Below are 14766 nucleotides of genomic sequence, written 5' to 3'. Positions count from 1 at the left end.
AAAGGAGACAAAGCCGCCATCTTACTGATCGTAGAAAGTCCCATCAATAAGAGCTGGAGAACAGTCCAAAATGTAACCTCCCCCTACAGCCTATCTCTAGTTTGTACTCATTGAGATATGCTTTTTCTTTTTGCTAGTGTAGTAAGTTTCCTTTAGGGCCCACTTAGTTCTCCCCTATTTTAGCCTAACTGCACGTTGTAGGCTGCATTGCTTTGCTTATGTTATAAAATAACACATCTGTTTTTGTGCTATAATATAATTTTAGAAATATGCTGTGCATGTTTTTGTTATTCACTACTTCTTCCTGGGTTTCAGTCTGAACATTTCGTACAAAGTCAAACAACACCATGCTCTGTTTTCTATGGTCGGTCAGCCACATATTCTAACATTTAGACACAACACAGAGGTGCAGCTGCTGTTTTCTAACATGGCACTTCTTATCATATAAACCGAGACTTGCCTTTTGAAAGCAGAGAGCAGGATTTCTAGCAGAGGGAAAGGTCCTGGAATGGGCACACCAGCTTTGCGCAACCTTAGATGCAGACCACCTAACTATAAATGCCAGATATGGGGTCCGGTCCTAATCCCAGAGATCACCGATATATCACTCTGCTCACATAGTGAGGATAGGCTTCAGCAGATAGATCATTCGCCATGGTAGGGCTTTTCATTGTATACAGTTTGCTCTTAATGCTGATTACTTTGCTCAGTTGTATATGTTTTCTAATTGCAGCACAGTTGCTTCATATTAGAGCGCAATAGTTTAAATAAATATTGTAAACTTTCCTTGTGTCTTTCTTTTGTTTATTATGGACATGCATGAGTGAGAAGATGAAAGATGACACAGTTCCCCTTGGGGACTAGAGAGTTGTGTTCTGGGTTGCCAATTTGCCAGTTACTCTGGGAAAGTTGGGAGAGCAGGTAAGAAACTATGCGCTAGTGAGATTTGGGCCCATGGGTACTAATGTTGTATGGTGACTCAGTCCCTACATTCTGACGTCCTGTGATCCCAGGCATAGTTCTGCTTCCAAACAGAATCTCTGCAACCCTAGCTATTCACCTAACCAGAAAAAGATAATATCATTTCTTCTGAGTATTAACTATAAGTGGTAGCTTTCTTACTTCAGTAGGAAATAGGTTTGTTTCATTTCATGGTATGTTCCAAAGGTTTGTCAGTAACTTAGTCACTGTAAAATATTCTTGGTGTGCCCCTCTTCTTCAAAGGATTTTGTTAGCGTATAATCTGACAAGCGTTTCTGGGTTAAAGTGGAATTAAACATTGCACAGTTACAAACCAATATTTTCACAAGATGAGGACCCTGTGTATGATCAGCAGATTCATCATGAGGACATCCAGATGACTACTATGCCCATTTACATAAATATTTTTTCTTGTTTCTAGCTCTGGCATGCGAGACCATGACGTCATTATCAGCATCAACGGGAAAACAGTCACCACTACTGAAGAAGTGAGTGAAGCTGTGAAGAGAAGTGATACTCTGTCCATCGTGGTCCGCCGAGGAAATGAAGATGTGATCCTGAACATCACTCCAGATGAAATAAACTAAGAGCCATGACGACCTACAGACAACAGCAACTGCCTATCAGTGTGATTTTGGTAGAAGCAAATTCTGCCGACAGATACTATTGCTTTCCTATTTTTGACTTTTTTGGGCCTCCTTCCTAGAAGAGCAGCTTAAGCTTTTTTCATGACCGATGGATGAACTGCTCAGAACAGCTCACCTAGAGAAGGTTTACTGAATAATGTATGTCAGAGAAGGACAGGACGGGCTCGACAATGAAACTCCCAAAACGTCTTCCAGTGTTATTTTTTAGGGCTAGCCTTACTCACGAGCTTTTGATGTTACAAAAATCAAATTATATATTTACTTATTGAGGCTATCAACAAGCCTTCTTCATCCATTGGTCTGTTGCTGTGTCAGTCACATTTTTCTTCCACCCACTACAGCACGGGGGCCTTGATCAACCTGCTTAAGTCATTGGCTAACTTGACTGTGAGAGACATTTTCACAAAGAGTACATTCACACACAAAGTAGTTCCCTTCAATGCCAGGGGCTATTATGGGAATTGGTGCATTTTAAGGCCAAAAAAGATTTTTCTTTTAGACAATGTTTTTATATATTGGTGAGGGCCCTGCAGCTCCCCCGACGATAAAGTTGTAAAAAGCCATTACAAACTTAACAGGCATTAGCAAAGCCAAAATGCTGGCAGAAAGTGCCGACCTGTTTGTTTTGCCAATGCTCGTTTTATAAAATGTAACCTTATCAAGCATTATTTTTAGATATACGTGTCTGCAAATATGTTGAAATGTTCTGCTACCATATGTTACCTTATAATCTCTAAATATCATTTAGAAAACAGCCTCCACTATTGTAGATCACACCTTGAATGTAGGAGCTGCAAAGTACCTTCAATGCTGGATAATGAGGTGATGTATTTTAAATAAATATAAGTTATGCATTATAGGATTTGAAAAAAAACTGTCAGAAGTTAAGGTCTACCATCTTGTGAACTGATTGGTGAATTGGACAATAAAAGATGCTATGGTTCTTAGAGCTTCAGTTTGAATTTGGTACAGGAAATATGGTTCAAACGTTAATTGCGCCAAAGGTAAAATGCCTTCATATTTAAAAAAAAAAAAATGCCTTCATATTTAAAAAAAAAAAAAAATGCCTTCATATTTATACAGTGGCAGATTCAGCAGTAAAATGCAGAACGCGCAAACAGCGAGCATTATTGGCAACTTTTTTGTAAAGAGTTGGTGCCGACAGCACTAATCCTGCAACTTGCATCATCTGGACATATTTCATGGTGTAGTGATGCTTATCAGATGGCGGTTGTAGGAGACAATTGAGTGGCTAGAAGGGAAACCAGGACCAGGCTCTGGCTAGCAGTTTGTTTTATACATTTTGAAGATGTGGTTTACTGCTGGACCTGACAACTGTGATAGGGCAGCTTCAGAGTTAATGCAGGATGTATCATCTGTCCTTCACTGTTCTCCTTCCAGACCCAGCTTCTGCAGTTTAAGCATTTTGCATCTCCTCTGGCTCTTTCCTTGATACCTTGCTCTGCTTGCCGCCCTGTCCCGTCTTACTTACCTCATCTATTTCCCCCGGCCTCTTCTCTGTTGGGTCTGTACTAGAAGGGGTGAAGTTGCAGTACTGTATTGGAAACGTGGGAAGTTCGCCGGTGTGTTTTTTACAGCTGCGAAGCGAAAATGCAGCTGGCCCGCTACTCAATGGGCTGAAAAAATGCTCAAAGACAAAAGCAGGTGTTTTTTCGAATTACTGTGAGGGGCTGGGCAATTACTTAACTGAATGATAACTACATTAAGGTAAATCCATTGCCCGGACACTCAAGCTAACACTCTGCTTCCCCAACACGGATGCCTGTGTTCAATCCTGCCTACATGGCCCTCCTGGCGCCCTATCAGGCAGGCGCCACACTCAAGCTCACACTCTACTTCCCCAGCACGGATGCCTGTGTACCATCCTGCGGGCATGCTCCTCCTGGCACCCTATCAGGCAGACGCAACACTCCACTTCCCCAGCACGGATGCCTGTGTACCATCCTGTTTGCATGCTCCTCCTGGCACCCTATCAGGCAGGCGCCAAACTCAAGCTCACACTGCACTTCCCCAGCACGGATGCCTGTATACCACCCCTGCCTGCATGGTCCTCCTGGCACCCTATCAGGCAGGCACCACACTCAAGCTCACACTCTACTTCCCCAGCACGGATGCCTGTGTACCATCCTGCGGGCATGCTCCTCCTGGCACCCTATCAGGCAGGCGCCACACTCCACTTCCCCAGCACGGATGCCTGTGTACCATCCTGTTTGCATGCTCCTCCTGGCACCCTATCAGGCAGGCGCCAAACTCAAGCTCACACTGCACTTCCCCAGCACGGATGCCTGTATACCACCCCTGCCTGCATGGTCCTCCTGGCACCCTATTGGGCAGGCGCCACACTCCCCTTCCCCAGCACGGATGCCCGTGTACCATCCTCCCTGCATGGTCTTCCTGACACCCTATCAGGCAGGCACCACACTCAAGCTCACACTCCATTTCCCCAGCACGGATGCCTGTATACCACCCCTGCCTGCATGGTCCTCCTCCTCCTGGCGCCCTATCAGGCAGGCGCCACACTCCCCTTCCCCAGCACGGATGCCCGTGTACCATCCTGCCTGCATGGTCTTCCTGGCACCCTATCAGGCAGGCACCACACTCCAGCTCATACTCCACTTCCCCAGCACGGATGCCTGTATACCACCCCTGCCTGCATGGTCCTCCAGGCACCCTATCAGGCAGGCGCCACACTCCCCTTCCCCAGCACAGATGCCCGTGTACCATCCTGCCTGCATGGTCTTCCATCTATCATTTCCTATCAGGCACCCTATCAGGCAGGCACCACACTCCCCTTCCCCAGCACGGATGCCCGTGTACCATCCTCCCTGCATGGTCTTCCTGCCACCCTATCAGGCAGGCGCCACACTCCACTTCCCCAGCACGGATGCCTGTGTACCATCCTGTTTGCATGCTCCTCCTAGCACCCTATCAGGCAGGCGCCAAACTCAAGCTCACACTGCACTTCCCCAGCACGGATGCCTGTATACCACCCCTGCCTGCATGGTCCTCCTGGCACCCTATTGGGCAGGCGCTACACTCCCCTTCCCCAGCACGGATGCTCGTGTACCATCCTGCCTGCATGGTCTTCCTGCCACCCTATCAGGCAGGCACCACACTCAAGCTCACACTCCACTTCCCCAGCACGGATGCCTGTATACCACCCCTGCCTGCATGGTCCTCCAGGCACCCTATCAGGCAGGCGCCACACTCCCCTTCCCCAGCACGGATGCCCGTGTACCATCCTCCCTGCATGGTCTTCCTGCCACCCTATCAGGCAGGCACCACACTCAAGCTCACACTCCATTTCCCCAGCACGGATGCCTGTATACCACCCCTGCCTGCATGGTCCTCCTCCTCCTGGCGCCCTATCAGGCAGGCGCCACACTCCCCTTCCCCAGCACGGATGCCCGTGTACCATCCTGCCTGCATGGTCTTCCTGGCACCCTATCAGGCAGGCACCACACTCCAGCTCATACTCCACTTCCCCAGCACGGATGCCTGTATACCACCCCTGCCTGCATGGTCCTCCAGGCACCCTATCAGGCAGGCGCCACACTCCCCTTCCCCAGCACAGATGCCCGTGTACCATCCTGCCTGCATGGTCTTCCATCTATCATTTCCTATCAGGCACCCTATCAGGCATGCACCACACTCCCCTTCCCCAGCACGGATGCCCGTGTACCATCCTCCCTGCATGGTCTTCCTGCCACCCTATCAGGCAGGCACCACACTCAAGCTCACACTCCATTTCCCCAGCACGGATGCCTGTATACCACCCCTGCCGGCATGGTCCTCCTCCTCCTGGCGCCCTATCAGGCAGGCGCCACACTCCCCTTCCCCAGCACGGATGCCCGTGTACCATCCTGCCTGCATGGTCTTCCTGCCACCCTATCAGGCAGGCACCACACTCAAGCTCACACTCCATTTCCCCAGCACGGATGACTGTATACCACCCCTGCCGGCATGGTCCTCCTCCTCCTGGCGCCCTATCCGGCAGGCGCCACACTCCCCTTCCCCAGCACGGATGCCCGTGTACCATCCTGCCTGCATGGTCTTCCTGCCACCCTATCAGGCAGGCACCACACTCAAGCTCACACTCCACTTCCCCAGCACGGATGCCTGTATACCACCCCTGCCTGCATGGTCCTCCAGGCACCCTATCAGGCAGGCGCCACACTCCCTTTCCCCAGCACGGATGCCCGTGTACCATCATGCCTGCATGGTCTTCCTGCCACCCTATCAGGCAGGCACCACGCTCAAGCTCACACTCCACTTCCCCAGCACGGATGCCTGTATACCACCCCTGCCTGCATGGTCCTCCAGGCACCCTATCAGGCAGGCGCCACACTCCTCTTCCCCAGCACGGATGCCTGTGTACCATCCTGCCTGCATGGTCTTCCTGGCACCCTATCAGGCAGGCGCCACACTCAAGCTCACACTCCACTTCCCCAGCACGGATGCCTGTATGCCACCACTGCCTGCATGGTCCTCCTGGCACCCTATTGGGCAGGCGCTACACTCCCCTTCCCCAGCACGGATGCCCGTGTACCATCCTGCCTGCATGGTCTTCCTGGCACCCTATCAGGCAGGCGCCACACTCAAGCTCACACTCCACTTCCCCAGCACGGATGCCTGTATACCACCCCTGCCTGCATGGTCCTCCAGGCACCCTATCAGGCAGGCACCACACTCCCCTTCCCCAGCACGGATGCCCGTGTACCATCCTCCCTGCATGGTCTTCCTGCCACCCTATCAGGCAGGCACCACACTCAAGCTCACACTCCATTTCCCCAGCACGGATGCCTGTATACCACCCCTGCCTGCATGGTCCTCCTCCTCCTGGCGCCCTATCAGGCAGGCGCCACACTCCCCTTCCCCAGCACGGATGCCCGTGTACCATCCTGCCTGCATGGTCTTCCTGGCACCCTATCAGGCAGGCACCACACTCAAGCTCATACTCCACTTCTCCAGCACGGATGCCTGTATACCACCCCTGCCTGCATGGTCCTCCAGGCACCCTATCAGGCAGGTGCCACACTCCCCTTCCCCAGCACAGATGCCCGTGTACCATCCTGCCTGCATGGTCTTCCATCTATCATTTCCTATCAGGCACCCTATCAGGCAGGCACCACACTCCCCTTCCCCAGCACGGATGCCCGTGTACCATCCTCCCTGCATGGTCTTCCTGCCACCCTATCAGGCAGGCACCACACTCAAGCTCACACTCCACTTCCCCAGCACGGATGCCTGTATACCACCCCTGCCTGCATGGTCCTCCAGGCACCCTATCAGGCAGGCGCCACACTCCCCCTCCCCAGCACGGATGCCCGTGTACCATCCTGCCTGCATGGTCTTCCTGCCACCCTATCAGGCAGGCACCACACTAAAGCTCACACTCCACTTCCCCAGCACGGATGCCTGTATACCACCCCTGCCTGCATGGTCCTCCAGGCACCCTATCAGGCAGGCGCCACACTCCCCCTCCCCAGCACGGATGCCCGTGTACCATCCTGCCTGCATGATCTTCCTGCCACCCTATCAGGCAGGCACCACACTAAAGCTCCAACTCCACTTCCCCAGCACGGATGCCTGTATACCACCCCTGCCTGCATGGTCCTCCAGGCACCCTATCAGGCAGGCGCCACACTCCCCCTCCCCAGCACGGATGCCCGTGTACCATCCTGCCTGCATGATCTTCCTGCCACCCTATCAGGCAGGCACCACACTAAAGCTCACACTCCACTTCCCCAGCACGGATGCCTGTATACCACCCCTGCCTGCATGGTCCTCCAGGCACCCTATCAGGCAGGCGCCACACTCCCCCTCCCCAGCACGGATGCCCGTGTACCATCCTGCCTGCATGGTCTTCCTGCCACCCTATCAGGCAGGCACCACACTCAAGCTCACACTCCACTTCCCCAGCACGGATGCCTGTATACCACCCCTGCCTGCATGGTCCTCCAGGCACCCTATCAGGCAGGCGCCACACTCCCCCTCCCCAGCACGGATGCCCGTGTACCATCCTGCCTGCATGGTCTTCCTGCCACCCTATCAGGCAGGCACCACACTCAAGCTCACACTCCACTTCCCCAGCACGGATGCCTGTATACCACCCCTGCCTGCATGGTCCTCCTCCTCCTGGCGCCCTATCAGGCAGGCGCCACACTCAAGCTCCCCTGCTCAGAAAGTTGGTTTTAAGAGCACTGCCAGGGACTAGACTGTGTAATTGCCCGAATGTAATTATCACCAAGGTAATTTGCAATGCGTGGCCCCTAACAATAATAGAGGCATACGAATTCTAGTTCTGTGCATTCCCCACTTCGTGGAATGTGGAACTCTTGTTTTGTAGGGTATTTTGCATGCATTCCTGCCATGTTTCAATTCACAGCAAATGCGTACGTCAAAGGCAGCATTGCCCACAGTCCCGCATCGTCTTACTGTAGATTGACAAAAGTAGATTGGGCATTCCCTGGCAGGACCCTACATGGGTTTGGAGTAGGCAGTACATTGCAGAACGCAGGATTGGGCGCCATGGGCATCTGTGTCAGATCTCCTTACTGAGCATGGTAATAACACTTTTAATAAACCCCTCCAAGTCTGACACCTATTGCCATACTTATCAAAACGTAACGCAGCACAGCATGGTGCAAAAGCAACGCAACCCTTTGATAGATATGGCCCCTAATGCTTTAGTAGTGCATGTGTGTGCCTGGGTTTGTGTCCTGGAACCTCAAGAGCAACGACACAAGCATCCAGCAGGCGCGCAACACCCATTGGGCTCACCGGGCTTCAGCCCCCCCCCCCCCCCCCCCCTCGTGTGTGACAGCCCGGCTGAGACAGCCTCGCGGGACCATTTACTCGTTAATGAGGCTTTTGTTGTGTTTTCACCCCTTCTTACAGCCACTCTGCCTATGGCTGGAAGACTTAGCCCCCCCCGAAACTTTTTCAGCCCCCCCCTCGAAATTTGGCTCTAGTTGCCCGTCTGGCATCCAGGGCACAGCAATCTCTTCCCACAGAAACCAAGACAATGCTACGATGTGGAAAGTCCAAGAAGCACAAGATGGGCAGGAGTTGGACAAGTATCCCCAGAAATCACATTACAAAGTCCGGAGAGTAGACTAGACTGGGAGCAGAGCCTGAGGGGCATATTTATGAAAACTGTGACGCAGTGATGCGCAGCACGTCACCTTGCGGCGCTGCACTTCGTGACAAGGAAAGTACAAGAATGGGACGCATTTTAAAGAATACAGAGCATTTCATCCTTTTGCCCTGCGCTGGTGCCGTCTTGGCTACCTGGCGCCATTTCAGGCACCCTTGGACCATGTTGCAAGGGTGTCTGTGTTGCAGGCAGGATTATTTTTCTGCAGGAAGGGGAACCTTCCTGCAGAAAAACAATCCTGAGAGGCATATTGCTCTATTTATCTGTGTTGCAGAATGCAGCACAGATAGAAAAATGAAGTAATAACTTAAGGTGAAATTAAGATATTTCTCCTCATTACGTTGAAGTCCGCCCTACGTAGATGTTGCATTAAACGATGGCAACTCGTCTAAATGTGAGAGCTGCCGAAGTCAGCCTCACAGAGCAGATGTCATCACCTCTGTGCGGCTGACTTCAAAGGCTCTCACATTTAGACGAGTTGCCGTCGTGTAATGCAACCGCTGCGTAGGGCGGACTTCAAGGTAATGGGGTGAAATATCTTAATTTTTCCTTATTACTTCATTTTTCTACAAGTTTACTCGAGTTGCCGTCATTTCGGGCAACCGCAGCATAAGGCGGTGTAGAGTCCGTGCCTGGACACGTTCTAGTGTTCTAGTCCTATGTCATACACTGTACACCCACCGTGTCAGGTGACGAGGTCAATAAAGGGGCCGAGCGCACGTGCTCGTGGCGATTCCCACTACCCTATCTATGTGTCTGGTGTCAGTCCTTTCACCCAGCATGAGGGCCTAGTGCCCAACATTACAGGCGGACTTCGGTGGCCCATGCCTTTGTTCTTCACGAAGGCTTCTCACCCATAGAAGACAGATGATATGTCTCATCTGATTAGACAGTAGCCCAACCATCGCATGTTTATATCTCAAACATCTTTCTGTCCATAACGTGGCCCACTTGGCACGCTACTACTTTTTGCCAGATTGAATCCCGATCTATCCCTTCCCTCACAGGGCACCCGACTGGGCCCTATGTGAGTATAATACCCCTTTTCCTCACTTTATTGGTGTGCACTCCACCAATTATGGCTTATGAGTATTGTGACTCATCATGGGTCCCTCATTTCTAGGTCCTGATGAGACCCGTTATTGTTTGTGGGGTCGAAACATCGTCTGCTTGCATTTCAAACAAACCATTTCCAGCCTCTCTAAAATAATACAGAGGCTGCTATGAATGAGTGTTTCCTTTAAAAAAAATGGTCAATGGTCGGTTTCATGTATTAAGAAACATTGTATATTGTAATTGGTCATCAATTTTATGTGGTTTCTGTTTTTCACTTGGGACACAAAGCACAGTTTATATGTTTTTTTTTAAATACAGAAGCTATCTTGTGCAAACAGTATTTGGTTTTCTAAATATGCTTTTGGTTTCAACACCCTATTTGCAGTGTGAACTGCTATTATGCTTCTGTACTATTAACTATTCATACATTGTCCACAAGAACCATAGTTCCCCTATATATATATATACACTGTATGCCCTGGTTCCTTCTGAGGAGGGTTGCCCTTGTTTCTTTGACACTGAAATTGCAATGTGACACATCTATGTTCTTAGTAGATAAGAACCACTCCTATTCTACAGTGACAAAAGTCACTAGTCATTCAGTGTGGCTTTGCAGAGTAAACCTTGCATTGTCTCCCCTGCTGTGCATCTTTTGCATCAAACCTTGCTCACAGTCAGCATTCTCTTTGATGAGTTATCTCAGATTTCCAGGTGTTGGCAGTTGGGGGATGAAACAAGTGCAGTGGGAGGCCATGCCCTGGAACCTGCAGGCTTGAGACACTCTGTGGAAGAGCAGCAGACTTGAGATTTTTAACCTTTTGAGGATCTGCTTGAATGCCTTCTGCTGAGAACAAATCTTGTATAGTACTACACGTGGGTTTTGAGAAACACACACTTGTAGTAGGAGTAAGACTATGCTCTGGTCGCCACCGGAGTGTCACCTGAACCTTTGTTGGTTCTCCTGTGTAGGTTTGGTGTATGTCAATCTATTTCTGCTAGAACTTATTTAACTCCCACACCATCTACCCACTGCAAACCCCACAGGGGTCCTGCCAGGACTTACTGGTTAGTAGTTAGGAATAATTCAAGAGTTGGGGATGCACCAAACCGGAGCTGACGATGGCAAAGCCAAGTCAGCTATGTCCAGTATGCCCACACGGATAGAGAAGGAGCTCTAGCTGCTGGTATCTAATGTTAAGGACTAGTTTGGAAAACCACTGTACTCCACTGAGGTCATTCAGAAGGCTATCTACTCTAGGCTTTTTATGCTTTTCTCATCACATAGCTTTATTTGATAGGCGTGTGTGGTTGAAACCCGTTTGCCTATTATTGGGCACTAGACAGAGTGTTGAAGCAGGAAGGCTCCTTCGCACTTGCACTGACCCGGTAATTGTTGTGGGGGTTGCCAAGTTTCTGGGGTGGGCATGGATTATAAGAGCTAAGAGTATCAGATAGTAAAGTCAGACATCTGGTATGTTTTACCCAATGATCTTTTATTATATGCTTTTTTAAAACTTGTAAATATTTTAAGTAGTTTGCTTTTATACTGATTCTTGTTAAATTATTTGTGTATTTTGTACCTGTACTTGTTTTGTCTCGCTTTTATGACTTTTGTCGAATAAAGCTGTTTGGATTGGATTGGATAGCATCCTGTCCACAACGATGCAGACTGGCCAGGATGTTTGGCCTTTTTAGTCACCACTAATGGTGAGACTGAGAGGGTTGGCGCTTGGACAGTTTCCATTTTCCAGGACCTCTGCAGCTTCTGAGCTATTTATTGCTCCACTTGCTGCACAATGTGGAACAGGATGCATCTGTTTCTCAGGGGTGCTACATGCCTGGTGAGACCAGCATTTAGCTTCATCATACTTTTTAAGTGTTTGAGGTGTGTCTGTATAACAATTTTGCAAAGTAATTGTCTCTCAGCAGGTGACTCTGAGGTCAATCTATTTCAGTTGCAACTCCTTCTCTGTGATTTAGTTCATCAGCATTCCTGTCTCCATGACCGATGCCTATGCTTGTACTATGTTTGCCGTATGGTTGAGGATGTCTCAGAAATAGCCACAAAGAGTCAATGGTTCAAGGTCTCCCCAGGTGACGATGCGAGGGCAAGTCTGCAAGTGTGGCAGCCAGGATCCCAAGTGTCCATATTGTACCCATACCATAATCTTTGTGGTGGCTTTTAAGTCAATTGATGCTGTGTTCTTGTGGCCCTGGATCAACACCTGCCCTGTGAGCCTGGTGCAACTGTTTTCCATTATCTTTTTGTGAGAGGAGTTGTGATTCTTCATCCATTTCTCTTCTCTACGGCCTTTCCGCCATTTGTAGTCTCAACGGGAGCACTGCACCCCTTTTCATGAAAAACTCATTCTTGCAGAGCATATGGCCACTGTAGAAGACTTTGAAAAACCTCAAGCCTGGGGTTTTCGATGTGTGTCTAGGGGAGTTTCCTCTTGGCCTAGCCTGGATAGGATTTCCCGAAAGTTCCTCCTTAACTATATTTGAAGCAAAGACTGCATCAGTGTGAGCTGCCCTTAATTGGGACAATACTGAGGCCCTTGCCACTGGAACCACGTCTTGTAGTTTAATTCGGAGCTCCTTCAAAAATTGTTGACATTGATTGTTGGAGCATAGTCTTACTATTCTCTGCAATCTGCACACATTTCCCCCCTGAGAGTCTGCCACACTGCAGGTGTCCACCATTTCACCCAGCATCACATGATGCACATGAGGTGTCCACTGAATCACCCACATACTGACAGAGAATGCACATTAGGAATTTTCCATAGGATGCATTGACTCCCCTGGGACAATGTGCGAATTTGCGCATTCACCACTGGTTTTTGTCTACATCAGCCCATGTGGTATATAAACGCGCACCCTCCCCGCACATGACACCAAATGCGCTTTTTATTACAGCAGTAGTACTTTTGAAGAAAGCTAATGGACAGCCCAGTCCCAAACCTTCCATTGTGGTGACGTGTGCCATGGCTTTTGATGTGTTTTTATAACGTGACATACTATACATACTTTGCTGCATGTCACCATGGTCACTTTTCATGCATTGAATGCATTAGAGCGCATGATGGTCACAAATGGCTTAGAAGACAGGCTTACTGATTTTCTAACAACAGCTGTTCAAATTGTGCAAACTAATTAAATATATACTTGATCGTTATGTATTCTGATTCTCGCGATAACCGTGCAGAGAGAGGACATTTTCCATTCTCTGCGCTTTTTCATAAACATCGCACTTGAGATATGGCTAGAAGGAACAGATGACCTTTGAGAGTTCTTCCTTGAAGAAAAAAACAGTATATTTCATAAAAGTAGTCTTCTGCGTACTACCTCTAATCTAAACAGGAGTACTGTTCAATGTGCTGTATGACAAAACAAGCTGACCCCTCTTCTCTCCATAGGAAAACAGTTTCTTGAGCGATGATAAGATACAGAGCAATGGCTTTAGGCCCAATGGCATAATAAGGTACACGTGGCAGAGGGGGGGGGGGGGGGGGGGGCTTCACACGATTTGGAATATATAAACAAACTAACACAACTCTGCTACAGGACAACAGGATATAATGTAGGTAGGGATTAGACTAATTAATCAGGGATGAAATATTATTGGGGCATATTTAATCTTTGCCCTGATTATTATTACTTGCTGAGCTGGTCATATAATATTTAAAACCATCTTATTCGCATTCTGTGTTAACGAATAGTGTATAATAAATAATCATATAGTATAAAATGCCAGTACTTGTATGTATGCGCTGATTTTGGAGTTTGGGGCAAGGCTTTAAGAAAGCTCAGACCCAATTAAACATCACTACTCCACAAGATGGCCTTTCTAGCTGCTTGGGATGTAAGAGGGAGAAACAATCAGGGTTAAAATCTCAATACTGCAAAACCAATTTGGTTACACAATAACTAAATTTTAGATTAGTAAAATGTAATTTTAAGTTAAATAATAAATTGATATAAGTCAAGTCTCAGCATTACTGTATAGAAATACAGGATACACAGAATGAGTCCAAATCTGCTAAAAAGATTTACCCCATAAAACAAAAAGCATACAACTTGGGGCATATTATCAAGGACGGCGTTAAAATTATCGCCGCTTTAGCGGCAGCAAACTGCCGCTAAAAGCGGCGATAATGGGCTTGATAATATGCCGCAGAGAATTCCAATAGAAGCCCATCTTCTGGTGTGAACATGGGCTTCTATTGGAATTCTCTGCAGCATATTATCAAGCCCATTATCGCCGCTTTAGCGGCAGTTTCCTGCCGCTAAAGCGGCGATAATTTTAACGCTGATCATGATAATATGGCCCCAATTCGGTTATGACAATGCATGTAATAAGGAAAAAGTATTTAACGTTAAATTGCATTAATTGATTATCAAAGGTAAGCATGCTATCTCTCCCTACACTGCCTTAAAGGGACAACTCTAACCTATGAAGCATGAATAAGACTGAAAAATATAAAAGTGTCAGTTGTCAGAGTCTTCAGTAGAGGAAACTCTAACCAAGAGGCATGTAGCATGAAGCAACGCAAAAACAAGAAGAGGTCTGCGCCTCATGAAGCCCTAAGATGTCTCCCTGAACCTCACTACATTACAGCATAAGATATTAGTCTGCATTCAAGGTAAATCGTGGTCTGCTTCAGTAACTTTGAATGATCTAGGCACAAATTGGTTACTGGCACCATCTTTTCCACATCGATAAATTTCTACTTCATTCGTCCTTGGCCATCCTTCTTCTCCTCCTCCATGGGAACTAGTCTCCTTCCTCATTACCGCATTTCTCCTTTCCAAAATCAGTCTTCTCATACCTCACTATCTTACTAAAACACAAGCTCTTCTTTACTAACTAACGAGGTTTGTCTGCACCTTCAGTGGAAA

General features: G+C 48.4%; 1 protein-coding gene across 1 annotated transcript in view; it reads left to right on the top strand.

Annotated features, from left to right (window-relative positions):
- HTRA4 (HtrA serine peptidase 4) overlaps positions 1-2571 on the top strand; it is a 438816-nt gene extending 436245 nt beyond the window's left edge. The window contains exon 9 of the mRNA XM_085634576.1: positions 1403-2571. Coding sequence (XP_085490702.1) covers positions 1403-1568 — 166 coding nt within the window. The 3' untranslated portion in view covers positions 1569-2571. The remainder of the gene's footprint in view (positions 1-1402) is intronic.
- The last annotated feature ends 12195 nt before the right edge of the window (positions 2572-14766 follow it).

The sequence above is a fragment of the Triturus cristatus genome, chromosome 11 (genome assembly GCF_964204655.1).
Source record: "Triturus cristatus chromosome 11, aTriCri1.1, whole genome shotgun sequence".
NCBI classification, from domain to species: domain Eukaryota; kingdom Metazoa; phylum Chordata; class Amphibia; order Caudata; family Salamandridae; genus Triturus; species Triturus cristatus.
The sequence above is the reverse complement of the archived record's forward strand: the minus strand, read 5'-3'. Positions and strand labels throughout refer to the sequence as shown.